The sequence below is a fragment of the Westerdykella ornata genome (assembly GCF_010094085.1).
Source record: "Westerdykella ornata strain CBS 379.55 unplaced genomic scaffold EI97scaffold_1, whole genome shotgun sequence".
Taxonomy (NCBI): domain Eukaryota; kingdom Fungi; phylum Ascomycota; class Dothideomycetes; order Pleosporales; family Sporormiaceae; genus Westerdykella; species Westerdykella ornata.
The window spans coordinates 2032706-2058617 of NW_022986851.1; the positions used below are offsets into that span (position 1 = coordinate 2032706).

At 51.7% G+C, this 25912-nt stretch overlaps 11 protein-coding genes across 11 annotated transcripts; 2 read left to right on the plus strand and 9 right to left on the minus strand.

Moving 5' to 3' along the window:
- Positions 1-49: 49 nt before the first annotated feature.
- Positions 50-1828, minus strand: EI97DRAFT_454545 (uncharacterized protein; the record flags this gene model as incomplete). Its single annotated transcript, XM_033800555.1, has 1 exon — positions 50-1828. One exon carries the CDS (start codon positions 1826-1828, stop codon positions 50-52), a length of 1779 nt encoding a protein of 592 aa, XP_033658876.1.
- A 470-nt stretch (positions 1829-2298) lies between these two features.
- On the minus strand, positions 2299-4127 carry EI97DRAFT_410079 (cytochrome P450 76C3; the record flags this gene model as incomplete). Its single annotated transcript, XM_033796692.1, has 2 exons — positions 3416-4127; positions 2299-3342 (listed from the first exon to the last, which is right to left on the minus strand). The coding sequence occupies exons 1-2, from the start codon at positions 4004-4006 to the stop codon at positions 2299-2301; spliced, it is 1635 nt and encodes a 544-aa protein (XP_033658877.1). The 5' UTR covers positions 4007-4127.
- A 495-nt stretch (positions 4128-4622) lies between these two features.
- Positions 4623-7703, minus strand: EI97DRAFT_366904 (uncharacterized protein; the record flags this gene model as incomplete). Its single annotated transcript, XM_033795056.1, has 7 exons — positions 4623-5676; positions 5726-5847; positions 5901-5951; positions 5999-6121; positions 6172-7459; positions 7521-7575; positions 7628-7703. 7 exons carry the CDS (start codon positions 7701-7703, stop codon positions 4623-4625), a joined length of 2769 nt encoding a protein of 922 aa, XP_033658878.1.
- Positions 7704-8570: 867 nt separating this feature from the next.
- EI97DRAFT_27000 (mitochondrial 2-oxodicarboxylate carrier protein-like protein) lies at positions 8571-10105 on the minus strand. Its single transcript, XM_033794268.1, has 4 exons — positions 9881-10105; positions 9798-9808; positions 9544-9726; positions 8571-9488 (listed from the first exon to the last, which is right to left on the minus strand). The coding sequence occupies exons 1-4, from the start codon at positions 9962-9964 to the stop codon at positions 8834-8836; spliced, it is 933 nt and encodes a 310-aa protein (XP_033658879.1). The 5' UTR covers positions 9965-10105; the 3' UTR covers positions 8571-8833.
- Positions 10106-10875: 770 nt separating this feature from the next.
- On the minus strand, positions 10876-12646 carry EI97DRAFT_463694 (CoA-transferase family III). The gene is made up of 6 exons (XM_033801373.1): positions 12406-12646; positions 12306-12337; positions 12134-12260; positions 11577-12081; positions 11219-11512; positions 10876-11146 (listed from the first exon to the last, which is right to left on the minus strand). The coding sequence occupies exons 1-6, from the start codon at positions 12607-12609 to the stop codon at positions 10935-10937; spliced, it is 1374 nt and encodes a 457-aa protein (XP_033658880.1). The 5' UTR covers positions 12610-12646; the 3' UTR covers positions 10876-10934.
- Positions 12647-12907: 261 nt separating this feature from the next.
- On the minus strand, positions 12908-14914 carry EI97DRAFT_366588 (HgmA-domain-containing protein; the record flags this gene model as incomplete). Its single annotated transcript, XM_033795039.1, has 4 exons — positions 12908-13345; positions 13402-13520; positions 13579-14568; positions 14620-14914. The coding sequence occupies 4 exons, from the start codon at positions 14912-14914 to the stop codon at positions 12908-12910; spliced, it is 1842 nt and encodes a 613-aa protein (XP_033658881.1).
- A 686-nt stretch (positions 14915-15600) lies between these two features.
- Positions 15601-17395, minus strand: EI97DRAFT_429392 (L-Aspartase-like protein). Its single transcript, XM_033797431.1, has one exon. The coding sequence runs from the start codon at positions 17225-17227 to the stop codon at positions 15782-15784; it is 1446 nt and encodes a 481-aa protein (XP_033658882.1). The 5' UTR covers positions 17228-17395; the 3' UTR covers positions 15601-15781.
- Positions 17396-17643: 248 nt separating this feature from the next.
- EI97DRAFT_463696 (3-ketoacyl-CoA thiolase A) lies at positions 17644-19020 on the minus strand (the record flags this gene model as incomplete). Its single annotated transcript, XM_033801374.1, has 3 exons — positions 18838-19020; positions 18148-18785; positions 17644-18086 (listed from the first exon to the last, which is right to left on the minus strand). Exons 1-3 carry the CDS (start codon positions 18979-18981, stop codon positions 17645-17647), a joined length of 1224 nt encoding a protein of 407 aa, XP_033658883.1. The 5' UTR covers positions 18982-19020.
- Positions 19021-19289: 269 nt separating this feature from the next.
- EI97DRAFT_447354 (uncharacterized protein) lies at positions 19290-23041 on the plus strand (the record flags this gene model as incomplete). Its single annotated transcript, XM_033800086.1, has 11 exons — positions 19290-19386; positions 19437-19599; positions 19649-19905; positions 19951-20012; positions 20060-20518; positions 20567-20651; positions 20963-21138; positions 21331-21811; positions 21866-22264; positions 22318-22662; positions 22713-23041. 11 exons carry the CDS (start codon positions 19290-19292, stop codon positions 23039-23041), a joined length of 2853 nt encoding a protein of 950 aa, XP_033658884.1.
- Positions 23042-23138: 97 nt separating this feature from the next.
- Positions 23139-24093, minus strand: EI97DRAFT_367496 (6-phosphogluconate dehydrogenase C-terminal domain-like protein; the record flags this gene model as incomplete). The annotated part of the gene is made up of 2 exons (XM_033795098.1): positions 23139-23753; positions 23803-24093. The coding sequence occupies 2 exons, from the start codon at positions 24091-24093 to the stop codon at positions 23139-23141; spliced, it is 906 nt and encodes a 301-aa protein (XP_033658885.1).
- A 547-nt stretch (positions 24094-24640) lies between these two features.
- Positions 24641-25760, plus strand: EI97DRAFT_491289 (NAD(P)-binding protein; the record flags this gene model as incomplete). Its single annotated transcript, XM_033802262.1, has 2 exons — positions 24641-25027; positions 25089-25760. The coding sequence occupies exons 1-2, from the start codon at positions 24757-24759 to the stop codon at positions 25757-25759; spliced, it is 942 nt and encodes a 313-aa protein (XP_033658886.1). The 5' UTR covers positions 24641-24756.
- Between the last annotated feature and the right edge of the window lie 152 nt (positions 25761-25912).

Below are 25912 nucleotides of genomic sequence, written 5' to 3' on the forward strand. Positions count from 1 at the left end.
TTCAATGTGGCATGATCCAGCAGAAAATATCCATGTAGCACACACCGCCTCAGTCCCTCTCCTCCGCAGCTTCCTCCATCGCATCAACCATCAAACTGGAAAAAGCATCGTGAACATATCCATACGCCCTCCCTGCAGGAACCCAGACGAGCGCCGCCACCATGGCCATGGGAATCAACGCCACGCAGTTGATGAAAGAGGGCTGTTCCCTCATCGACAGTACCCTTCTTTGTGCTACGCTCATTCCAGGGAGGTCGTCTTCCACGAGCAGACCAGCGTTGGCTTTCGATACCATCTCCCAATCGCCAGACGATGATGTCTTCTCCATTAATGCAGATGCCGAAGTTCCCTCGTCGATGGGATCTTTGGCCTCGCCATCGTCCTCCACCAACATCCCTTTGCCTTCCCTATCCTTTGGTATTCTCTGTTCGCTCATCGTTTCCCGCGCGGGTTCAACTTTAGTCAGGTCCTCTTTGAGCTCTCTCTCCTCATATCCGGCGTCAACTGCATGGTGTATACTCCTTCCATACCGCTTCTTCAGATGCTGGCCCGACATCTCTCCCCTATTCAGCTTCTCTTCTCTCCCCTCTTCCAATGTGCTTCCAAAATCCAGCCGTCGGTTATCCATACTCCTGCTCATCCCAACATTCCGCATCGGGCTAGCAACACCTGCCACGATCAAATCCCCGGCATTGCCCGACTCCACGTGCATAACCGGATCGAGCGGCGCAAGATCCATCTCCCTGTACTGTTCCAGGTCTTCCTCATCCTCGTCTTTGTCCTCACGGAGAACATTGCTTGCCGTGATATACGCTCCTCTTGTCAGACGGAAATCCTTTTCCGCCTCCCGGTTTAGATCGAATATGTCTTCGGGCAACGACGTCTGCCGGCGGCCACTATGGGGTTCGTATGGCGAGGAGCTTTTCTGGCGGTATGGACTTTTCTGCTTCTTTGTAGCTGGGGGCTGGCGTTGGATGGCTTGTAGATAGGTAACCCTTGCCGGAGCGAGCATTGTGGAGCCTGCTTGAGGTGCAGAGGGTTCTGGAATGATGGTTGGATGTGCAGTAAATGATACCTCTCGGTGTCGAGTGGAACCTATGGCCGGAGAGACAGCTCGAGAGTGACCAGAGGGAAGCGGTGCGCGCTGCTGTGGCCAATATTCGGTCGTCGTATCTATGATATCGGACGTCAACTGGTCGCTCCGGCGCAACTGAGGAGAATTGCTGCCTTCAGCCGACAAAAACGTGATAGATGGTTCTCCAAAGGGAGAGCTGTCGTCCTCTTCTCCTTCTCCGGTTAGAAAGTTAAACCTGCCATCGTTTGAAATGCCAGCTTCACTTAGGAGCGGATCGCCAACATTCAACATTTTCAACGTCTTCAACCATTCTTCGACCTGCTCAAGACGTTCTGCCTCCACTCTGGCTTCGAGAATCCTGCGGCGTTCCCTTGGAGAGAGGTTAGGGCTATCCTCGCCAGATTTCTTTGAGGACGATGATTGTGTGGTCTCCTCGCGCCGAACTGCATGGGACGTGAGCGGAGAAGAGGGAGTGACGACCTTGTATATGGGTGGCATGTCCATGACGTCCCGTGCATCATCTGGATCCTCGGCTCCTCCCTTCGGTTGATCTATGAAAGTGGATTGCGTTATGTCTGCATCATCCATGCCAATCTGTTCGTTTTCACCATGTCGAGCGTCAGTAAACTCACACGAGGACGGGCGCCTCCGAAAATAATGCGTCCTTGGGTCCTGAACGCCAGTATCGGGATGCGGTGTAGGGGGATGGTAAGTCTCCAAAGATTCTGGACTGGAGCCCTCGGATGCTGCCATTGGACGAGGGTGTGATGGAGCCGTCGGGTTGTCTGTAGTACTTGGAGTAGCGACAGCCTGAGAGTCGGAGCTGGGCGGAGCCTCTTGGAGGTGTCTGGGCGGCGACGACTTTTTAGGTCGTTTTAGCAAACGTCTAAACATGTGGTGCTGTCGATGGAGTTTAAATGAAAGTATTATTGTGGTGTGTGAGTGAGGCGGAGTATGCCGCTGAGGTGAGGCAGTGGGCATCCAGACGGGCGGTTGCATATGGGGAAACAGCGAAGAACGACATTTGCTTGATGCTATGGAAGGCGCGGAACAAACAAGCGAACTAGAATATCTGCATGGAAAAGGTGATCGAGCAACACTGTCTGCTGGAGCCATGCGTTGATATACCTTGAAACTTTGAACCATCAATTCACCGAGGTGTTCTTATGTGGAAGGATACTAACTCGGATTCAGGACACATTTAAGAGCAAGTGGCAACTCGCTCACAGTTCTACGCCTTCGTTCCTCACTCTAACACCCCTTAGGACATACCCATCCCGCTCAGCCTCCTTCACCTCTCTCTCAATCGTCCTGCGGATCTCCTCTCCTCTCACCTTCCACCTTACTCTATACGGCTTCGGCACCGTATTCCCACCGCTCTCAAACGCCTCATCACTAAGATCCACCTTCACCTCCCTCCCTTCGTGGTCCAAAGGGGGCAAAATATCGAACGCCCAGAGCAACTTGGCCAGCACAATGAACATGCTATTCTCCGCCAAATGCATGCCCGAGCATATCCTCCTCCCAGCACCAAAGTTCCAGTGATCCCTCCTGTCCGCACCGCCAGCAGCGTAGAAACCAGATTTCTCAGGAAAGGGGAGGAAGCGCTCAGGGTGGAATCGCTCCGGCTCTGGGAAGAGAGCTGGATCGTAGTGGATTGCATATTGCTGAACGGCGACGACGCTATTGGCGGGGATGTAGATGCCTTTGTAAGTGACGGGCGCGGTTGTAAAGTGCGGCGTTCCGATATTCGTAACGGGTCTGATACGCATGGTTTCTTTCACTATAGCGCGGATGTAAGGCAGATCCCTTTCGTCGTCGAAGGTTGGCGAGCGAGATGTCCCGACGACACTTGATAGCTCTTTGTGCGCCTTCTCCCGTACGTCTGAGTACGCAGAGATATAAAGGATCGCAGTGTTGATCGCTGCTGACGTTGTTTCGGATCCGGCTTCAATCAAACTTCCAGCTAAAAACGCCGCTTGCAGTTCGCTAATCCCTTGTTTCTCGTAGCCAGATTCGATAACTTGCTTGACAAAGCACTCTGGTGCTTGCCCTGTTTTCATTTGCGCTTGCAATGAATTCCAAAGGCTGGTCCACAGGTTTGCCTGGCGCTCAAAGAGTGGTTTGAGAGGCTTGCGCCACCATTGGAGGCGCGGCGGTAGAAGGCGGCCGAGAGGAGGTATGGTATCGGCAAGGTATGTACCTGGAGCTGCTATATTGGAAAAGTCATTCATGATGCCATAGATCTCCCGCACTTCGTCGCACTCCTGGAATGCCTCAGTTAGCAACCATGGCCCTACTCATAGCTGTGGAGAGAAATAAAAGATAGTAATCGCATACCCAAACAGGGATCCTCCTCCCATACGTACTCGTCATAATAACACTAACTGTATACCTCCTCACAGCCTTATACCCAGAGTCATCCCCTCCCTCACCCGCCTCAGCAGCACCCTTCAACACCTCCCCAAGCAAAACCCTCGCCTCCCACTCTTGACTAGGCATAAACATCTCACTCCCCTTCGGCGTCAACAACTTATGGCTCAGCGCCCTCAACTTCCTCCACTCACTCCCATACTCCATAAACAGGAACCGCATGCCCCCGCTCAACGCATCGCTCGCAACAGGCGCCGGCGCGCGGGAACTCGTATGCGCGCTCTGCCGATCCAGTACCTCCTTCACTGCCTCGGACGAACACAACATGTACCAGTCGTACCAGCCCAGTCGGATCTTGTACACTTCTCCATATTCGCGCGCCCATTTTTGGATCTGGCGGTGCGGGAGCTTGGTCAATTGGTGGGCGTTGCCGACGATGGGGAGGGCGCCGCTTGGTCCTGGGGCATTTCTGAGGCCTGCAGACGGGCGTGTGCTGCGTTTGATGAAGAGCAGGTAGAAGAGGGCGGAGAGGAGAGTGAGGGCGAGTAAGAGAGACATGTGGGGCCCAGTTCGAGGACAACCTGATATTTCGTTGCAGGATAACCCAGAGTAGGGAAGTCAAATCTATCCTTTTAGAGGCTGCGAAGAATTTCTAACAGTGATTTTGTTTAGATGGATTGGTAACGGAGCATAGTGTGGAACTGCAAGGCAAGCTTCCACACGCGAGGAAATGCAAGGTCTCCAACGGTTCACCCCACATACGTCTTGGGACGCTGACAAGGCGAAATCTAGTAATACCGAAGACAGTGGTGGAGGCATGCATAATCACGTTTGTGGGAGTGTGGCACAGTGGAGGAATACGACAGGTCAACATGTTGTGTCGAAGCTACATTGTGGAGACGTTTGCAGATCCGCAGCTTACACGACCCTATATGAAAGCCCCATACCCCAGGATTTCAAGACCCAGAGCCACCCAAATCATGCTATATATTCGTGATATGGCGTCGCATAGCCCAACGCCATCCTCATGCAAATCCAATCCATCCTTATATCGTGTCGCTTGAAAGCGTTGAGATTCACGAACGCGTTCGAAACAGTACGTTAAATCAGGTTATCCCCTTCCCCAAATCTTTTTCAGATCGTCAATTGACCAGTAGGAAGGGGATGGTAACCGTCACGCCTCATCACTATCCCCCATGTCCACGTCCGTCAAGTCGTCGCTCATGATGTGCAAGATCTGGGAGAAGGTCCGGCTCTTCCACCGGCCCATACCCTCCATCAAGTCAGCACAGTGAAGCAAGGTCCTTCGCGCTGCCAGGTATCCGCCTTCGAGCGCGATACCGGTGATGCTGAAGGGTCCGCCATTCCGGATGAAGTTGACGGTGGTGCCGTCGCCGAAACCGAGCTGCGCGCCAGGCGATGAAGGAGTATCCATGAGGCCGACGTGCCCCACACAGCTCCAGTCGACGAGCTCGAGAAGTTCGACACAGTTGTCGTTCAAGCGACAGACAGGAGCGTTAGCGGGAAGTGTGAAGATATAGAGACCCAGTACCAGCGCAGCTTGGAACAGCGCAACAACGCTGTGCGGATTCACAATGTCCGAGACTTTGCGGTCAAAGAGCAGCTTGAAGATGTGAGCTGCGTGCAAGACGGCCCGTCGTGCACTTGGCGTCTGCGACCAGGCCGATATGTCTTCCAGAGCAGTAACGGCGGGTCCGGGGCCCTGGCGGCCTGCCGCCATCTCAAAGTACCGCATGTTGGCTCCGAGCATCATGCAGGACGCGTGCCAGAGTACTGCAGAGTTGAGATCTGCTGTTCTAAGGGCGTCAATCGAGGAGGAGGACAAGTTGACCAGGAGCGGTATGAGCTCCCGACTTCGTGGGTCCTCGGCATAGATACGCCATGGTTCCAGCTGTTTGTGCGGTCCAGTAGCGTTGGCAAGGCGGTCATTCGACTCATATAGCCGAAGAAGCAACAGGGTGAGGAGGCTCCGGAAACTTGTGTTATCAAGTTTCAGGCCAGGCGTTGGTAGGAAAGAAGGGGTGATGCGACTGGTGTATATGCGAACGCCACGTTGAGCAAGGTGGAACCACTTGGTGGCGGAATTGGCGTGATAGAGGTTGTACTCGGCCGGTGGGAGGATTTGCACTGTTTCAGGCCTGATCATTGGTGCTGCAGAGAGATATGCGGCGTACCAGCAATCTACTTCTAGCAACCCAAAAATGATACTTGATAATCATCAGCCATTGTTCAAGGATGCTGGGGGCATGTACGAACCGTTTTGCGCATTCTATTCGGCTCCAGGCCTTCCACCGAGACTCTAGATCCATTATCTCTTCGAGTAGCGAATCTGGTGATGGACCCTCGCTGCATGAGAATAGGCCATGACTTTGTGTAATCTAAGATCATTAACTAAGTGGCCCCAGGTGTTTGAGCGGCATATGATACTTACAGAGATCAGCTCATTATAGAGTTTTTCGGACTGTGCGATTCGGCTCTTTCTCTGGTTCCGTCAGCAGAGTTCTGGTAATCTGGCCCAAGATAACTTACACCAGTGATAGAAGCGAGGTTGAGCGCGAGGAGACTTGTTGCAATTATGCACATCTGCCGCTCCGGCCTGTCGTTCTTCGTCGAAAGTGAATTGAGTTCAGACGACACCATCTGTAAGACCGTCTGGTTCTTTACTTAGCAGAAACTTAGCGCATCATCTCTCTGAAACGTACCGGAAATGTCCTAGAGACGAATTTTGATGCTCCCGCAGTGCCTAAGATGCTCAGTCCGATGAGACACATGCATAGGAGCAAGGGCCGTGGAGCGTTTTTGGCTGAGAAAGTCGGGATATGAATGATCGGGAGCGTGGGATGGAAGTAGTACAGATACATCTCAAGGGCGATATCCAGGATTTCTGCTGGCGGAAATTGAATTCCTTCAGCTCCTGGACTTGCTCCTGCTTCTCCACTGGAAGATGCAGTGTCTAGATATGAGTCTGAGCGAAGTGCCGGTACAGGTTGAGGTGCATTGTTTACTGCGCTCTGTAGCACATTCCGACATTCTTCATCGAGACCCCACCTTGACGTTCGCCTTTCTCTTACGCTCACTGGCGTCTCGATGACACCGTGTGGGATTTCGGAGAGGATATTGGTGCATTCGCAGGATATCAAGTTTTGCCACAGAGTGGGCATGAGCCGTGCTGACCGGCGGTTTTTAGATGGCCAACAACTCTCTACTCTTGCAAACCGTTCTTTGGGTATTCTGCTTGCTATTGATGCGCTGCTGCCTGACGGGCTAGCGTGGTTGTCGCCCACTTGTCGGAAAGCGTCCTGCTCAAAATGGTTGTCAATGCCGATTTGATGCGCGCCGCCGGTGAGCTCGTTCTCGAAACCGAAGAGCCAGGTCTGGAGAGCATCGGCCGGTGTGCGATTCGCCATCGGATGATTACTCTGTACCAGTTCGAACGCCCATTGGTCCAGACTAGAGACATGACCCGCTGGCGAGAAGGACAACATGTCGATGGCTGGGTCAATAGGTGGAGGCATATTGTCGTGACCGCGATTCAAGTAGCGGTCATGCTGCTCGGGGGCGATATTGATCGGGGACGGCGTTCTCCAAGTTACGTCTCCAGAGGGCTCAAGGTGCTGCGCCGCATTGATGAGTGCTTCCAGTCGGCCGTCGCCAGGGGATGCGGTCTGTTGTGACAAGGAAGCCTGTCGAACATGTATCTGCGGGGAGGGATTGGAATTCGGATTCTTCTCGTTGTTGGGCGGCTGCGGAATCTGTTGGGAGTCTCTCCTAGTCGACAAGGGAGAGAGGCTAACGTCGTGCTGGACGCTGGTCGGTGCCGGCTCTGGTTGCAGCGGAGGCCGAGGAGTGGGTTTGTCGGTCGGCGATCTCTGGCTCTGGCTAGACTGTTGCTGCTGGTTGAGTTGGTTCTGCTGCTGCTGCTGCTGCTGGCTGTTCAAGCGGTTCAGAGCATTCTGAGCATGCCCTTTGCAGTGTCGGAAGAGAACGTCGCTATACGGAGTTGGCTGAAGGGGAAGGGCAAGGGGCCAGTTTGGCGATAGGGGTCACTGACCTTCTAGAAAAGTGCTTCTTGCACGTTGGGCATTCATAAGGGCGCTCTCGTGTGTCTGAACGGGGGATTAGACCGGGATCAAAACTCGACAGATGAATTGCTCCTACGCGATCGCTCATGCCGCTTGACATGCTCAAGTTTGGTGAACTTGCGGTCGCACAGACTGCATTGTTTCAGGGCCATGAGGAGAGAGCAGGCGTCGACGAGGTCTTCGGGGTGAGCTTATGGCCGAATGCTCCCAGATCGATCTCCCTGAAAATCGATGGTAAGGGGTCTGTGAGGAGATTTGGAGTCCTGGAAGTGTGAAATGCCGAGAGGGGTGCGACCCTTGGAGAGAGCTCGGTGTAGAACTCGGAGGTCTCGGCCAGGACGTGAACCTTGGAATGCGGGGAAAGCGCCCTATCCAAACTAGGGGCTCGGCGAACGCCCATATAAGCCCGGGATGTGCGCTTCCTGTTGATTGCAACTTCATCTGCAAGAATTTCCTTTCGAATTCCTGCATTCCTGCTGCATGTGCTCGAGATTGCGGCGCGTGCTGGTGATTGGGCCTGCAGTTGTCGGACCCTTTGGTGAGCCGGGCGACTTTCATCCCCAACCACCCGTGATGTCGATCGATATCCTCCCATCCGGACAGCACTGCGCCAGCGTCAACATTTCCGGCCCTTTTCTCAGATCTCCAACCCCAGAATACGGCGCCGGGGTCCCTCAGGCCATTTCCCCTCGCAAGCCTACCCTCACTTTTAGACGCCGCTGGCTTTCCCCATGCCCTGGGGGGTCAATCGTGTAAACGCGCCTCTCCGCAGGCATCTTACAAACCTCCATGTGGAGCCTGTGGGGCATCCCCTGTCTTGCTGACTGTTGGTCATGGCCTTGGGAAAGCTTCTAGGACGAGAGGAACATTCATGATGTTTGACTTGATTGACGGAATTTTGATAATTGGACTTTATTCATGTGTTTCATGCAGGTCATGTTCTAACATCTGGATATATGACATGGCGATCAATAAGCCTTCGTACTTTTTATGTCTGCATAGTGCCCAGTAGGCGCCCTTCGAATTCAGCTATATAACCTCGGAGTATAGGATATACTTCGGTCTACGATCTTCTGCTCCGATAACCGTTAATATCTCGAAACAATCATCCGGATATCTGCAGCTGATCTCGCATTCGAATCCAAGATTGAGGCCTCAACCAGGCCAGAGTATTGGCTGGCGAGAAACCATCTGACAGAGGTTGTCCGCTTCCAGAATTTCCATCTCCATATCAGCCTGCATCCTTGCATATGCTTATTATTCCCCAACATGGTCATGTTTGCTACACCACCTTCCCCAACATCTCCGAAACAGCCGAATACACGACCAGTAGCACACCTCCTCCTGGGCCAAATCTTAGTATCTTCGCCACATACCCCTTGTATAACGCCCTGAACCCCTCCTCCCTAGCCACAATCCCCAAACTCAGCCATGCCCATTCGTATTTGGCCCTTACGCCCTCAACCTTTGCAACACTCTGAATCCGACTCTTTACCACGTCTAAAGGCGTGTTCAACGTTGTACCCACTACACCCCCTACGAACCCTGCCGCCAAATCATTGACCGTCTTCTGCATTTTAGGATTGTGGCTCTGCTCTGGCTTGGGTAACTGGCTTCGCACTTGGAAGATGCATCCAAAATAGCCAGCGTTCCAAACAATATGACGCCACAGTGTAGCTTCGAAGCCGTTGTACAGTGCCATTGGACCTTCTTGTCGTACGACCTTGGCTAAACAGTCTAGCAGTCCAGTGTACCGGGACGCAGAGCTCTTATCTTGCAGGCGAATCTTTAGCAATTCGAAGGGAACCACCACCAGTGATTCCGTAGCCCCTGCGCTCGCGCCTGTCAGTATTGCCAGAGGTTGTGTGAGCGTTGAGGCATGAAACGCTTTCTGATATATTGTTCCAAATGTATCGTTCGACGAGAACTTAATAGCACTTTCCGTTGTTAGCTGGTTTTCAATCTTCCGTTTTACCCTGAGGGAAGGCATACCGTTTTGGCACTTCCATCAGAATCGGAGCCGTAATCCCACGATACAACCGCGACAGTCCCTCGCTCTTGATGATCTTTCTAAAACAATCAATCACACCAGTATAGTTCCCCGTCCCGCTGTTGGCACCGGTAGTAGTCCCGTGTTGAAGCTGAATCCGAGTCTTTACTACATCGAGGGGATACCTTGCTACAATCTTAGTTGTACGTTTTTACGAAAGGGGACTATAGTAGTCACTGTCTTATGATAAACTCACATTACCAGAATCTGTGGGAGTCGTCTCAGCATCACTATCCATAATTTCCTTGAAATATCTGATAGTTTGGAAGCTTGACGAACCTCTGATATCCCAGCCACAGCACCTGCAACGAATTGATATCTGAACGGCAGCGTCTTCGCATCCCCCCTCGTTGTAGAAGACATTTTCCTAGTGTTCGCTCTTATTCTTATCCGGTTCGCCAAAGTCTCAAACTTTTGACGTCGATATAGATTATCTACTCCGTACCCTTCCCGAAAACGCGATTACTTCTTAGAACGACCTCCCCACCAGCCCTCACGCTTCCGGCACTCCCCGAAAACCACTCAGACCTAAACCCCTGTCATACCGGTTCATTTAGAGTTCGGGCTAAGCTAACAAAGCAGGGCATCCACGTGTATTGAAATGTGGGTCTCGTGTGATTGGTTGTTGCTGACGAGGAGGTGGGGCTAGCGCCATCGATAAATGGCTCCCAGGGGACCTCGGATTAAGATCTGGCTAAACTCTATTAGGTAGCCTATAGGTAATCCGCCGATGGCGGTGATGCTGATGCGCTGAGGGAAGTGAGAAAAATGGCTGGCTGCAGGATTATCAGCATGCCGTTCTGGACAATAGAGCCTGTTTGGTTCGTAAAGAACACCTGCACAGATCCCCGTCTGCAACACTGTGCGCATATACTGTGTATTGATCGTCCAAATCAGAATCTACAACTTGTCACTCGTGAGAAACGATTTATATAGCTAATTGTAGATGCAGGAGGCAAAAATATCGATCTTTCATTTCGCACGACGAAAATCCATGGGAGACGTTCAGGACCACCCCATGTACGAATAAAGAGCACCCTACGAAGGTTGCGCGTCTAATAATTCTAATAAGAGCCCTGCAAATAATTTTTCACAAACAGAAGACCCCTCTGCCTCTTTTTACCCCTCTCTCTATAGGAAAGGGCTTCTTCGCCCAAAGAGAGAGATAGCAGTTAGGATTAGGGGTAATAGGGTTAGGATTAAGGTAAGAAGATAGGGTTAAGGTCTTTATATATGCTGTATTGTATGCTGTGTATGCGGCAGAGTGTGCTCGTAGGGTGGTCCCTTTTGTCAGTTGGCGTGGTCCTGAAGTGTCCCAAATCTATGACTGCGTCTATGCAATTGTCTTTTTCAGCTTCAAATCACTGATCTCTTCATCGGTGAAATCCAACAACTCCTTCAACACCTCATCTGTGTGCTGTCCTAGCAGTGGCGGTGGGCTCCGAATCTTGGGCTCGGCGCGAGAGTACTTGACGGGATGATTGACGAGTTTCAGTGGGCCGCAGGCAGGATGGTTCACTCGCTCGATCATATTTCGCGCCAAGACTAAGTTGTTGCGTCAGTTATGGATTCCTCCATCCGACATCAACCTGGTGGAGAGGCTAAAGGAATACTTACCATGCTCATGATTGATGGTCCCTTGAATATCATTCACGGCTGCGTAGGGCATACCGCTCCCTTCGAAAATCTCCAACCACTCCTGTGTAGTCTTCGTTTTGAGAACATCTTCGATCATCCCGTCAAGCGTATCGCGATGTTGGACACGCAAAGCATTTGTGACGAAGCGGGCATCCGTCTTCCATTCCGGTTTGCCGATCTTGTCGCAGAGAATGCCATAAAGCTTGTCGTTGCATCCACCCACTGCGATATTTGTGTCTTTCGTCTTGTACGCTCTATAAGGCACAACCGATGCTGGAAAATACATCAGTTGAAGCTCAAGGGCACTTCAATAGTAGAAATTGGGTTCCCAACATACCGTGCGCTGTTCCCCACCTCCCGCTGTCCTTCTTGCCGCTCACCAGCGCCGAACTGGCAATATTTGCCAGGCTCGCAACCTGGCAATCGCTCAAGCTTGCATCGATCCACTGTCCTAGCCCTGTCTCCTTCCTTGCGTACAACGCCGAAAGAACCCCAATCGCGGTGTACATGCCTGTCGTCAAGTCCGTCACTGCGACACCAACCTTTACGGGCGGCCCATCCCTTTCGCCCGTAATATGCATCAGTCCCATTTCAGCCTCGACCATAACATCGTAGCCTGCCCTGTCGCTGTACGGTCCAGTCTGGCCGTAACCAGTCACAGAGGCGTAGATCAATGAGGGGTTCAGTTCGGACAAAGTAGCGTAGTCTAACTTGTACTTGGCAAGGCTCCCTGGGAGATAGTTCTCCACGAGGACGTCGCATTTTCGTACCAATTCGTGGAGGATGTTGATACCGGCAGGGTTGTTGAAAGACAGCGCTAGGGACTTCTTGTTGCGGTTGACCTTTGGAGCAATGTCAGGAAGAACGTAGGTGAGTCCGAAATGGAATACCTACGGAAAGATAATATGCGCTCTCGCCGGGGAACTGACGCTCGACGCCATCAATGTAAGGCGCATCAGGTGGGCCCCAAGCACGTGTATCATCACCTCTTGTTGGATGCTCGACCTTTATTATCTCTGCCCTGAACCAATGTTAGCGACAACCTACGAATGATACAAAATCGTACCCCAAGTCTCCCAGTATCTGTGTACAGTATGGCTACAAAAGCAAATATCAGCGCGCATTCACTGTGGCAGGTATACCTGCTAAAAGCGGAAGTAACCCACCCCTGCCAAAACCCTGGTCAGATCCAACACCCGAATACCAGCCAATGGCAGCTTTTCAACTAGTTTCTTGTCGACCTTGTTCGTACTCAACGCTCTTACGCGCTCCAGGCGTCCATTCGCAACGACGGGAAACCGAGTTCCCAGGCGCCAGGGCACCGGGAGAGATATCCTAGCTCCTGGGAAGAGTCTGGTACATGAAGACATGGTTTCCTCAATACCCTAGAGTACCTAGGGAGCAGTGTTGGACGGTTGGTATATTTTATCAGAGAGATTCACAAGGACGCAAATGCACGCCCCACAATAGCCGAAAGCCGAATGTGGGGTCACTAATTGCACAGACGTTTTCAAGCGTTTTGCAGGGACGGTGTGAAGTGATGGTCGCGTTCTACATCGTTGTTAACGGTGCTAACTGTGGGCTATAACAACAAGAGAGCAACTGCATGCAGTGATGTCGGGTAATTGCAGAAATTAAAGATAGTTGGATTAGAGAGAGCGGAAATATCTATACCCCATTCGCGGCTCCATCCGTGACTGCATCCGTGACTGCAAGCGTAACCGCTGCTTCATCCGCCCTTTCCATTGCTCTATCCATGGGCTTCACGGCTCCATCATCGATTATCGGCGCGCCGTCAATGGCTTTCACGGCTCCATCTGTTGTGACTCCATCGGCGACTCCATCCGTAGTCCCGTCGCTAGATCCATTCGTCGTCACTGTTGTTGATCCATTCGGTTCATTCGTAGGCTCCCTGTCAACTGCGTTGACAGTGCCGTTCAAGTATTGCTGCAGCTCTTTTGAGTGCACACCCTCTGTATCGCTCGCATTTGCGCCGTGGGAAAAGCCACCAATGTAGTAAGGGGCGAGCCTCTTCTTTTCGGCAATCTTATCCTCCTTTACCCGAGCAAGTAACTCCTGCGCCTTTTTGTTTGCGGAGAAACGGTCCTACAACGCGTGAGCAATCTTGCTGCAAATCGTCGCTGGATCAGAGAGAAACTTACCGGAAGCGCATCCCAAACCTTGTAGTCAGTTCCATGCGTGTGGATGGTTCCGCAGCCGACGCGGGCGTATTCCGTCCAGAGGAATAACCGGCTCGATTCAACCATGATTGTCAATTGATCTGTGAAGTAGTGAGAAATGATTTTGACTAGGGCATTCTAAGTCGACCGTCGACTTACCTGTAAGGATCTTCTCGGGTTGACTCTCATGGATACGCATTCCATGCTGATAGCCCTCGTGGAAGCCGCCATGAGGAGTATGGGATCCCTCGAAACTACCACCCCCGGGTTGGAAATCATCACTTCGTCCAAGACCTTTACCATAAATACATGCTAGGAACTCTGAAGCAGAGTTGCGGTGAAAGTAAGGCAATCGGAAGGTATTAGTTGCAACGTCCCATCTCGGGCCGAACCAGAGGAAGTCCGCCAGAGGAGTGGCGGGGTCGCGAGACTTGGCCGTGAGGACGCAGAAGATAGAGGGATCGGTGTGGTCGATGGAGGTGCTGTTTTGTGACGAGAATTTGGTGAGGTCGTACTTGTACGGAACGACGTTACCGTGCCATGCGACGAGATCGAATGGACTATGATCTTGTTGAATGGCGACAAGCTTGCCATTGATCTTGTTGACAATCTGCCAATCGACCTGCAGTTCGTCGTCGATAGCTGCAACGGGGTAGAGGAAGTCTCGCGGGTTTGCCAACCCGTGACCCCCAAGAGGACCCAAATCCGGGAGCTCCCACATAGATCCCCAAACCTCGGTAATATAGCCTCGTGCCACCTTGGTATCGGGGGCAAGGTTCAAGCAGAAACGGATTCCACGTTGGATGACGCAGATCTCGCCGGGTTGTAAGAATATCTTGCCCATCTCCGTTTTGATGTCCAGATTGCCTAGTTGGGCACAGATGAGGAAATCTCCATCAGTGTTGCAAAATGCTCTTCGATCCATGCTCGAGTTGAACATGTAGACGTAAAGAGCAATGCCCTCTCGAATGTTCGGATCTCCACTCCCCGCTAGTGTGTGCAAGCCATCCACGAAATCAATCTTGTCTTCATCTTTGGGTAGAGGGAATGGATGCCATTCGGCCTGTTCCGGCAGAGTCTCCACCTTTGGATTTATCGAAAGGAAACAATTCTCAATGTTGGATTTGGTCTGGATAGGCACATATCCCTCTGTTAACATTAGCACTTCCTCGAAAGAACATTAGTATCATTGTGGCTCACTATGAGCTGCAGCAGGACGTGCGCGGTACATATAAGTGCTGAAGTTCGAATGACGCGGTGCAGCAAATGCCGAGTACGTGATGCCCTCCGTGTATAGGCCGAAACGGACTTCCTGAGGATTGTTTTGCGCAACCGGAAGGGTTCCAGGAATTACTTCTGATTGATGACGGTTGCCCCATCCGGCTTGATATTCGTAAGGGTCATTCTCGCGGGTAGGTTTCAGCCTTTGCAAATCGGTGAAGTGGAAGACCTTCTGAGGGTCAGTGATAAGCTTGCGTTCCTTGAACTCCGGCATTCTGGCTATGCAAGAGGTGATTTGAAGATGAGAAGCTCACCTTGTTCGAGCTGTTTATATTGGTGCACCCACTTCCCCGGATGCCCAGCCATTGGACTTGCCGTGCTCCCTGTGCCCACAAGGATGGAAGTGGTGCAGGCCGGGGACGATGTGGGGCGGCGCCTTGTTGATTTTTGCCCCAGATTCTCTGATCGAATATGGCGGGGGTGTTATCAGATGGTCACGCTTCTACCACAGGGCTAGGCGTGCCAGAGCAGCTTGCCCAATTTGTGATACCTGGAGGTTGGGAGACGTCGACAGCAGATTCGCGGAGTATCTTTCATCTATCCCGTCAAACAGTGCTTGATATGCTTGGGTTACGGTGGACTATTATCGAGTATCCTACCAAAATTCAAACTGCCCTATGATGCAACTTTCAAGCCTCGCAGAATTAGCAGTGTACGACACGTACTGCTACTAAAAGTAGTCCTAATTCCTTGCCTGTTTACAAGTGCGCAGTATAAGTGCGTAGTATAAGTGCGCAGTGCCTATCTTAGTTACTACAAGTTTTGCAAGCAACGCAGAGCCTTACGCTTAGCAACTGCTGTACAACAAGTCTACGCAAAGAACTAAGCATGAGTATATAATTTGTTTAAGCTCTGTATCTACCTACAACAGTACAGGGAGAGTTAGGCAGAGCTCTGTTGCGGGGCTTCAAATGTCCTTAGTAAATTTTAATTTTTGCAGGATATCTGGTAATAGTCCACCGTATTGGATGAAGTCTAGCAGTCTCAAAACTCCTGTGGACGGCATAACCCTTAGCACCTAATGAACAAAAAGGAGAATACACGAAGCGCTTGAAGGAATACAACTAATTGATGGGCCTGGCTATCTTGATGATGCGAGAACTTCATCTACCATCAACCCACATGAGCCCAAGTAATTCTTCGCGTCACACAACTCACTCAGAGCGTGGCTGGAGATCTTCTCAGTTACCTCGGGCCGTTGCTGCAATGCCTCCAACAAGCTCGTGTTTCCCTCAATGCTGGCCTTGCATGCTTCATACACAATGTCATGAGCTCTCTGTCGTCCTACATGGGGAGCAAGCCCCATCATGACCGCCTCCGCAACGATAAGGCCCCTCGTCGAATACAAATTATCGAGCATCTGTTTCGGGTTTACAACTAGGCCAGAAAGGGCGAAGTCTGCTTGATAGAGAGCGCCGACCGCAATGACGAAGCTCTCTGGAACGGCAACCCATTCTAAATGCCATGGACCAGAAGCTCGTTCAAAGTCTGACACCATTCCATCGAGTACTAAGCCTGCGTTTGAGCGAAGAATCTTCGAAGCGGCCAAGATTACTTCGCTGGATATCGGGTTTCGCTTCTGAGGCATTGTGGATGATGCTCCGCGGTGAGGCACGAAAGGCTCTGATACCTCTGAAAGCTCGTTCGACGACATGATGATGATATCGAGTGCCAATTTCCCAAGGCTGCCGCCAACCAGTGCAAGGAAATTGGTGATTTCAGCCACTCCATCCCTTGCCACGTGCCATGTAATGGGAGGATTGGCCAGTCCAAGGTCCTCCGCCATTGCTTTGCGAACCCGAATGCCGTCGTCGCCTGACCCCAGCGAGGCCAAAGAACCAGCTGCGCCGCCGAATTGCACCATAAGCGCACGCTTCTTCAACTGCTCGAGCCTTTCAAGGTGACGCTGGAAGCCGGAAAGCCACACCGCGGTCTTGTGGCCGAAGGTGATGGGCAATGCGTGCTGCAAGTGCGTTCGGCCGGCCATTGGTGTATCTCGGTGCTTCCTAGAGAGATGCTCAAGGTTCTTGATGACAGAGCGAAGAGTCCGTTCCACAATCTCGAGTCCCTCCTTCATCTGCAGCATGCTAGCCAGATCCATGATGTCTTGCGTTGTAGCACCCCAATGCACATATCGGCCCGCCTCTTCGCCAACCATGGCAGAAAGCTGCCGTACCAGTGGGAGAATGGGATAGCCCACGATTTCGGTTTCCCGTCGCAATCTGTCGAAGTCCAATTCGGCCTGGGCTGCTTTTGAGGTGACAACTTCGCCAATATGAGCGGGGATGACATTGCAGCGGGACTGAGCTCGTGCCAGAGCAGCTTCAGCGTCCACGCATCGGTTGAGGTAGGCTCTGTCGTCGAACACTTTGCGGATCTCCTCTGTGCCGAACAACGTCCGGAAAATAGCAGAGTCGATGGCGCTTACGCTGCCCAGGGAGCGGCGAAACTGCACATTTGGAACCACGAGCCGATGTGGGAGCGAACGCGGGAGTCCACGAAAAAGGTTGTAGCGGAACATGGACATGACGAGATGAACGACCAAACGCCAAATGATTGAAGTAGACAACAGAAAAGGAACAAAGCGAAAAATCAAAAAGCTCAGGGCGGCATGATTGAACAAATGGAACAATGTGGAGCTTCCCAACAGCTCCAGCTCCAGCTGCGTGTGGGGAGAGGACGTGTGCGTCTGTGCGAAGGGGTGAGAGAGAGCCGAGGATTTGGCACGTCCGATTAAGTTGAGATTTAGCGTTGTCTTGGCGCGGGGTTGGCGCGTGGTTCTCGCGTGGGGTTCAACCCTGGCAGCGTTTTCGGGAGCTTGTTGGACATGCTGTGTACCCTAGGTATCCATCACCAAGAGTAGTGGAAGTACACATCATGCACGCACCACGGAGCACCAAAGAGGGCACACGACGTGTTCATGACTTCAACAGGCATCGCTATCTCATTCTCGGATGAACAGGGACGCTACCCCCTGACCTGTGCTAGCACACATGCTCACGATCCCAATCTCCTTGTCCTGCCTCCTCAATTCACCGAGGAGTGTTGCCGTCTGCCGCGCACCTGTAGCTCCAGTAGGATGGCCCAGCGCAATCGCACCTCCGTTGGGGTTCACCTTGTCCTCATCCAAGCCGAGCTCCCGGATGCATGCTATGGTCTGACTTGCGAAGGCCTCGTTCAACTCGAATATGTCGACGTCCTTCTGCTCGATGCCAGTAAACTTGTATAAAGCAGGTATTGCGTAGATGGGCCCTATGCCCATCTCATCTGGCGCGCATCCTTTGACTTGTGTTCCAACAAAGCGGCCCAAAGGTTTGAGACCGCGTTCTTCAGCCCAGGACCGTCTTGCTAGAATCGTGGCTGACGCGCCATCAGATATTTGAGAGCTAGAATGCAAATGAAGCAGTTCAGTCATCGGTAATATACTGTGCCCCGCGGAGTACTTACGAATTTCCAGCTGTGCTCTTGCCGTTCTCGCCGAACACTGGCTTAAGCTGGGAGACCTTCTCATAGGTCAATCCATGCCTGATTCCATCATCCTTGGCTACCTCGTATCCTGTTGGCTGGCCCGTCTTTTCGTCGATGCGCGGAACTGTAACTTTCACGATTTCCCAATCAAAATAGCCTTCAGTTTGGGCTCGGCTGGCTCGAGCGTGGCTCCGCACCGCGTATTCGTCCTGCGATTTTCGACCGATCCCATATCTCTCTGCTACATTTTCCGATGTGATACCCATGGGCATCAAGCAATCTCTTGCATCTTTGACTGGCGAACCTAGCAGTGTTGGTGAGACATCCGTGGGGATGCCTCGTGAGCCATAGTTCCTGGACATGCTTTCCACTCCTCCAGCGAGGCCAACGTCAACCTGACCGACCATGATCGAATGCGAAATATGGGTGATTGCCTGAAGACTGCTTGAGCATTGACGGTTCACGGTGTGGAAGGTTGTCGAATTCGGGAATCCAGCATGGTTGAGGGCCATACGGCCAGTCTTTGCAAAACCGAGCTCTGCGAGAACATTTCCAATCATCGCATCGTTCACGTCCCCTGGTTGGATACCAGCACGCTGCACCGCAGCCTTCAAGGCCTATGTCATATCAGAGATGCGTTCAGTCTCTCCGATGTTTTGGTAATCTCACGGGAATCAGAATATCTTCTGGGTGCGCATCTTTGTAACCTCCTTTGAAACTTCGATTGATCGGTGTCCTGACTGCTGAGAGCAACACAACATCATTTGGGCTCTTCTGCAGCACATTCCGTGCGACCCTGTTGAAGGCTGCCATGGTCAGTTCCGGACGAAGAGCAATAACACAACCATAAAGCCAGCAAGGGAGTCGAACGTTCGAGATCTTGCGTACCTGAATATCAATCAAACCAACTGCCGTTTCGGAACCTTGGACGCATGCAGGACATAGGTGGCGGGGATCTTGCAATGTGGGGCGAACATCGGAACCCCTCTATGACGAATGACGAATCACGAATCACCGCATGGCACGGTGGGAAGAAGGTCTGTTTTTGCGTACACGTACTGTTTAAACGCTTCTTCCACCTTTTCCAAGCCCATAACGTTTGTTTTGTAGTATTGTGCAAAATGACTCTTCCGAGCAAATACCAAAACGGCAGTATCGATTCGTCGGTGAAGGGCGTGTATCGAGCGTCACCAGTGAAGCTCATGATATATGGAAGAGGTAAGTAAAAAAGCATTGCCTGCTTGGCCTAGAAACTCACATCATAACAGGCACGAGCAAGCAACTCTCCGATGTGGTTAAGGAGCTCGGTGGCACCAAAGCCTTCATCATCACCGGACGGTCGCTGTATGAGAAGACACCCGTGATCAACGAAATCGAAAAGAGCTTGGGCGAAATTCATGGTGGCACCTTTAGCAAGATCGGGCAACATGCGTCAGTCTATATGATCCTAACATTTTGGGCAAAATCCTAAGCCGAGTAGGCCGATAAAAGATATCCGAGAAGCCACCAGGTTGATGGCCGAGTCCGGCTGTAATGTTCTCATCTCAGTTGGAGGTGGCTCGCCAATTGACTCCGCAAAGGCCATTGCATATAACATTCACGAGCAGACAGGCAAATGGATACCAAGCATTGCTGTCCCTACCACATTGAGCGTCGCCGAAACTACTCAAAACGCTGGCTTTACAACCGAAGAGCTTCACAAGATTGCCGTGAGCCACCCAGAGCTCGTCCCCAAGGGTAAAGACACAGGCTTTCGTTTCGTTCTCGGCTGACAGATTCCAGCTGTCGTCTATGACGGAGAAATTGCCCTCCATACTCCTCTGCACTTGTGGACAAGCACTGGGGTAGGTTTGATGAGTACGCGGAGAGGACCTCGGCTTATGCTCCATAGATTCGTTCGCTTGATCATGCCGTTGAGCTGATGTATCATCCGCTCGCATCCGAGATCCCAACCAAGCGGATGAGCCTTGAAGCCATCAAGGACCTCTTCACTTATCTACCCCTATCTAAAGAGAAGCCTGATGATGCCGACATCCGGACGAAGCTCTTTCTTGCCTGCTACTCATCGCTCTTCCCGTTCCTGTACACAGGGGGCGTCGGTCTGAGCCACAGCATCGGCCATGCCATTGGGGCTACTTATTCTATTCCCCATGGTATCACCAGCTGCCTGAGCTTGGCACCAACAGTCCACTTCAAGGCCAGCAATCCAGAAGAAGCGAAGCAGATCGCTAGGATCATTCCTTACATTGGGAAACAGAGCAGCGGAGATGACGAGAAGGATGCACATATTGTTGCGGATGCGATTTCGGACCTGGTGGAGCGGCTTGGGCACAAGACAACGCTCACTGCCGTGAGTAACACCTTTTTGTCCTTTAACCTATTGCTAACGTGGAATCAGTACAATGTACCGACAGGCGATGCGGAAGAAGAAGCCATTGCCACCCGCGCCTTACACAGCAGGGAGCATAAGGATTTTGACAACTGTAAGCATAAACCAAGCTCAAACAAGTGAATGGCAGACTAATTCCCTACACAGTGAAACGCATTGTCCATGATTTGTACTGAAGAGTGGTCGTCGCACGTTACATGTACATCAAATAGCAATCTATAATGATTTTGACTCGTCTAGACCCGAATGGATGATTTGGTGTTCATTCACATCTCTCTCCCGGAAGTTATGCAAGAGTGAATGTATATATCACGTGACATATCTCAACGTTTGCCGGCGCCATGCACTTTTCCAGGCCCTTGAAAATGTATTTCCGAACCATCGCGGCAGCACCACCCGGATAAGTTTTCACCCACAATGCTCGAGCTCGAGTGGAGTCGATGCTTGGCAAAGAACCTTGCACCAGGGTCGGGTCGGCAGAGTGGTTCGGGGGTCAAATGTGGTTTAGCGCAATCCATGTATGCGCTCCCTCGGGGCTCAAAACGAACGTGTGGGGAGATTTAACCTCCGCACCCAAAAAAGTGTACAGTAGTAGGTTTCCAGATTTCTCTGCAGCATTGTACTTTTTTATGGTTGCGGAGCCGCAGAGAGCTGTAGACTGAACCGCAGCGCATCATCCGTTTCTAGCTTCAAGATAGGGCTTGCTATAACACACTGAAGAGCCATTCGTCTCAATTGGGAGCTTTAAAACCGCTGGAAGGCAAATCTACCAGTACACACGATTTCCCACCATGCAACGGACATTACTCTTTGCGGCACGCCGCAGCGGGCCAGCAATCCGTTTCTTCTCCAGCACATCTTGCCGGTCTCGGATCAATAAGATATTTCCCTCGGCACAGGAAGCAATCAAGGACATGAAATCCGGTACAACAGTCCTCGTCGGTGGATTCGGCTTCTCGGGCGTTCCGAATACGCTCATCAACGCACTGCGTGACCGGACGGACCTTACAAACTTCACCGTGGTGAGCAACAACGCCGGAATGCCCGGCGTCGGATTGGGACAGCTGCTGGATACCAAACAGATTGGGAAGATGATTGCAAGCTACATTGGTGATAACAAGACGTTTGAGAGAATGTATTTGAGTGGCGAGCTGGACTTGGAGTTGACGCCCCAGGGTACCATCGCGGAGAAGTGTGCAGCTGGTGCCGCAGGCGTACCGGCATTCTATACGCCTGCAGCATATGGAACCATAGGTAAGTGCGGTGAAACAGATGTACGTATGGTGAGCCAGGGCTGACGGTTCTAAGTCCAAACCGGCGAACTGCCCGTACGATATAACAAAGACGGCACAATTGCGAAAATGGCGCCGCCGAAGGAGACCCGCGAATTCAACGGCAAAGCATACGTCATGGAGGAAGCCATTTTCGGCGATTACGCCTTCGTTAAGGTCGCCAAAGCCGATAGGCTCGGTAACTGTCAATTCCGGAAAGCGCAGAACAATTTCAATGAGGCGATGGGCAAGAATGCAAAGGTGACCATTGTGGAGGCGGACGAGATTGTTGAAGATGGAGTGATTGCTCCCGAGGACATCCATCTTCAAGGTATCTATGTGAAGAGGGTAATCAAGAGCACGGAAGACAAGAAGATTGAGAGGCTGGTTTACTATAAAGACCCAGCAGAACAGAAGAAGGCGCTACTGGAAGGAGGTAAGCTGGTGAAACATCGTGCTCCCTGGACGTTGGCTGATATCGATATCCAGGGTCCTCAGAAGCTTCGCAGAAGCGCGAACGTATCATCAAGCGCGCGGCACAGGAACTGAAGGACGGGATGTACGTCAACCTTGGCATTGGCATGCCTCTCGCAGCACCTGCTTTCCTCCCAGAGGGTGTTGAGATCATCCTTGAGTCGGAAAATGGCATCCTCGGTATGGGTGGATACCCGAGGCCCGGCGAGGAGGACCCAGACCTCATCAACGCCGGGAAGGAGACTGTCACCCTGATAAAGGGTGCTGCGACATTTGGTAGTCATGAGAGCTTTGGCATGATTAGATCTGGACGAATCGATGTTGCCATGCTCGGCGCGATGCAGGTCAACCAGTTTGGCGGTAGGTCTTCACATATGTATATTGTTGGCCCTTCCCTAATTTCACATCAGATCTCGCAAATTTCATGCTCCCAGGAAAGGTTAAAGGTATTGGAGGCGCAATGGACCTCGTCGCAAATCCTTCCCAAACGAAGGTTGTTGTCACAATGGAGCATGTCGACAAGAAAGGAAACCCCAAGATTCTCAACCAATGCACCTTCCCGCTTACAGGCCAGAAATGCGTTTCCACAATCATCACGGATCTCGCAGTCTTCGATGTCGATCCCATTACGGGTCTTACTCTCAGGGAGGTTGCCAAGGGTGTCACTGTCGACGAGGTCAGGTCAAAGACGGAGGCCCCGTTCAAGGTTGCGGAAGACTTGAAGGAGATGGAGATTTGAGAGAAACGAGTTATTAGATCCTTTCAGCGTAGCATACTGGAGTCTGGGTGTAGATTGCATGCTAGTATCATCATTAACTTCATTATACATGATATTATTATTGATCGAAGATCCAGCTCCCATCCTCGTTTCGCTTCCCTCGATCTTCGTGTCCAGCGGGCAACACACCACCAACATGCAAATATATCGAACTCCCATCACGATCTCGACATCTGTCGTCCTTGCTGGCCTCCGCCCACACCTCCAGTGCCTTTTCCGCCATACTCGGTTTCACGCCCACCTCCTTCGCACAATCGATTCCCAGCCCCAGATCCTTCAGCATCATCTGCGTCTTAAACCCAGGTTTATACCCACTGTTACTTGGTACCCAGTATTCGGTCTGCACATTCGGAATCGGCATCACGTGGTCGCACATCCAACTCTGGCCAGTCGAAGCCTTGATGACGTTGTACAAATCCTTAGGATCGAGCCCTTGGGCAACGCCAATGGCCAGGGCTTCGGCGGTGGCGAGCAGTATGGTCCCGCTGAGGTAATTGTTGGAAATCTTAGCCGTCAATCCGGCGCCCAGAGTGTTGAGGTAGAAGAACTTAGATGGCGAGCCCATCATCCGCAGGACTTTATCCAGACGCTCGGATTTTGCATCTGCGGGCGATGGAGGAGGATGCCCGATGAGCATGCTGAGGTCTCCGCGCTCTGCGGCAGGTACTCCACCCTATTCCCACGTTAAAACGTGCAACAGAAATCAATGTAAAGCGACCTACGGAAACGGGCGTGTCAACATAAGTTCCTATCCCTTTCTCTTTCAGTTTGTTGCCCACTTCCCTCGTGCTCTTCACATCAATCGTACTGCATTCGCACAATACGCGCATCTCGTCTGGTTTACTTGCGATGACCCCATCGATTTCATCCAAATACACTTTCTTGACATCTTTTGCACCGGGCACAATTGATACTACTGTCCTCGCGTTCTCTGCTGCCTCTCTTGCAGTCTTGACGATGGATATGGGGCCGTATGAGCTGTACTCTGTCTTGAAGCGCTCGCAAGCCGACATGTTGAAGTCGTTTATGTACAATGTCGACTCTGACGGCATCTTCTTCCTAATGTTTGCGGCCATGCCGTAGCCCATGGCTCCGATACCTGTTCAGTGTTTAGAGTTGCGTGATTGGACGGGGAATAACGGTGAACATCGCATACTCACCAATGAAGGCGTAATTTTCCGCCATGTTGATTCCTTGAACGAAAGGTAGTTCTTTTGTATCGTTTTCAATGATAGAATTTGCGAATATACGTATTGCCTTGCGCTCACGTTCTGTCACTGTTGGTGGTGGTGTTGCTACCTAGATTAGGGTATAGATGCTCGGGTAGATGCGCCCCACATTCCCCTCACTCTACCAACGCGCTGGACGGAACCTCCAGGGAGTTACATTTGACGCTCAAGGAGTGGGGTGTAGGCAGCGAGTCAATCACATAGCTCAGTCACATCCCGCTTGAGCAATGGGCACGGCCAAAAAAGGGTCGATGACTTGGTCCATCGAGGGAAATGCGGGGCAGATATGCGGTACTGTTGCAATCGACGTCGCTGCATTCACTGCATCTGTAATCCAATATATCTAGTATCTACAACCACATTTGTTGCCTCTCCTTTGACAGTCTCGAGCTCTTGCACATTGTCTGCAGCACACATCTCGCTCGCAAACCTGTCTTCAACACCATCATGTCTATCTCAAAACCTCTGCGGGTCGGTGTCATCGGCGCCACAGGCTTTGGAGGCTCCTACCTGACCGTCGAACTCATAAATCGCGGCCACACCGTCATTGGAATAGCACGGCATCCGGAAAAGTTGGGAAAACACGAACGCTACGTTCCAAGGGCAGTGGATTTGGACCAAATCTCCATCTCGGAGCTCGCACAACAGTTCTTCGATATCGATGTCCTGGTCTCAGAGTACGGTCCACATACAGCCGGTGCCGATGCTTTACTTTACAGCAAGTACCTTCTCGTGCACACGAACTAGAAAAGCCCCCATCATACTGATTACGGGAACAGTGCCCTTCCTGGAAATCGTCCGTAAGATAGTCCTTGCCGTAAAGCGGTCCACTGTGAAGTACTTCCTCTTCGTTGGCGGTGCTGGCTCTCTCCACGTTCCCAGCACACAGGACTGCTGCGTCGATCATCCGGATTTCTTCCTGGCGTATCGTCGCGCAATCGCTACTTCGGAAGCGCACATTGCGTACATGGAGGAGCGATTAGGTATCATGGGCACCGCGCTGCGTGCTTATCGAGCCGCTCGTATCGCAGAGGCAAACAACAGTGCCACTGAAGATGACAAGAAGGTCATTGCCGAGTATGAAAAGAGCATACGCGCGAAAGATCGCGCTTCTGATTTCATCAAGGCCGGGCGCACGGCGTTCATGTTCTTTGATGGAAATACGAGTTTCAGGTGGAGTTTTGTCTCTCCGTCGGCGTTGTATAGGCCTGGTCGGAGAACGGGGAAGTATGAGATTAGTGTGGATGATATGGTGTTGGTGGGAGAGCAGCAGGGAGACAATATCTTCGAGGGCAGATTGACTGGTATTAGCGTTGCGGATATGGCGATTGCTATTGCTGATGAAGTGGAGAGTCAGAAGTTGGTGTGGAAGCATTGGAGTGCTTGGGGGGATATTTCGGAAGATAAGCCGGCACCGGCGTATCTAACGTTGAATGATGTTAGTAAGTGACAGAGTCAGAATTTGAACGTAAATGAACATATAACTGGGCTCGTGGATGAGAACGATCCATGATGTCTGAGATCCAGCTGCGTGACAGAAATGAGAATAAAGTGACGCCGCATTCTGTAAAGTCCCAGTCAATTGCTCCCAGGTAAAATCCAT

Bases quoted from the DNA above. Each gene is read 5' to 3' on its own strand.
- EI97DRAFT_429392 (XM_033797431.1), bottom strand. From the start codon at position 17,227: ATGTCCATGTTCCGCTACAACCTTTTTCGTGGACTCCCGCGTTCGCTC.
- EI97DRAFT_463694 (XM_033801373.1), bottom strand. From the start codon at position 12,609: ATGTCTTCATGTACCAGACTCTTCCCAGGAGCTAGGATATCTCTCCCG. The intron at 12,338-12,405 runs GTGGGTTACTTC...TTGCTTTTGTAG, and splicing joins TGACCAGGGTTTTGGCAGGG to CCATACTGTACACAGATACT. The intron at 12,261-12,305 runs GTACGATTTTGT...ACATTGGTTCAG, and splicing joins CAGATACTGGGAGACTTGGG to GGCAGAGATAATAAAGGTCG.
- EI97DRAFT_27000 (XM_033794268.1), bottom strand. From the start codon at position 9,964: ATGTCTTCTACAACGAGGGGGGATGCGAAGACGCTGCCGTTCAGATAT. The intron at 9,489-9,543 runs GTATGCCTTCCC...AACAACGGAAAG, and splicing joins CTGATGGAAGTGCCAAAACG to TGCTATTAAGTTCTCGTCGA.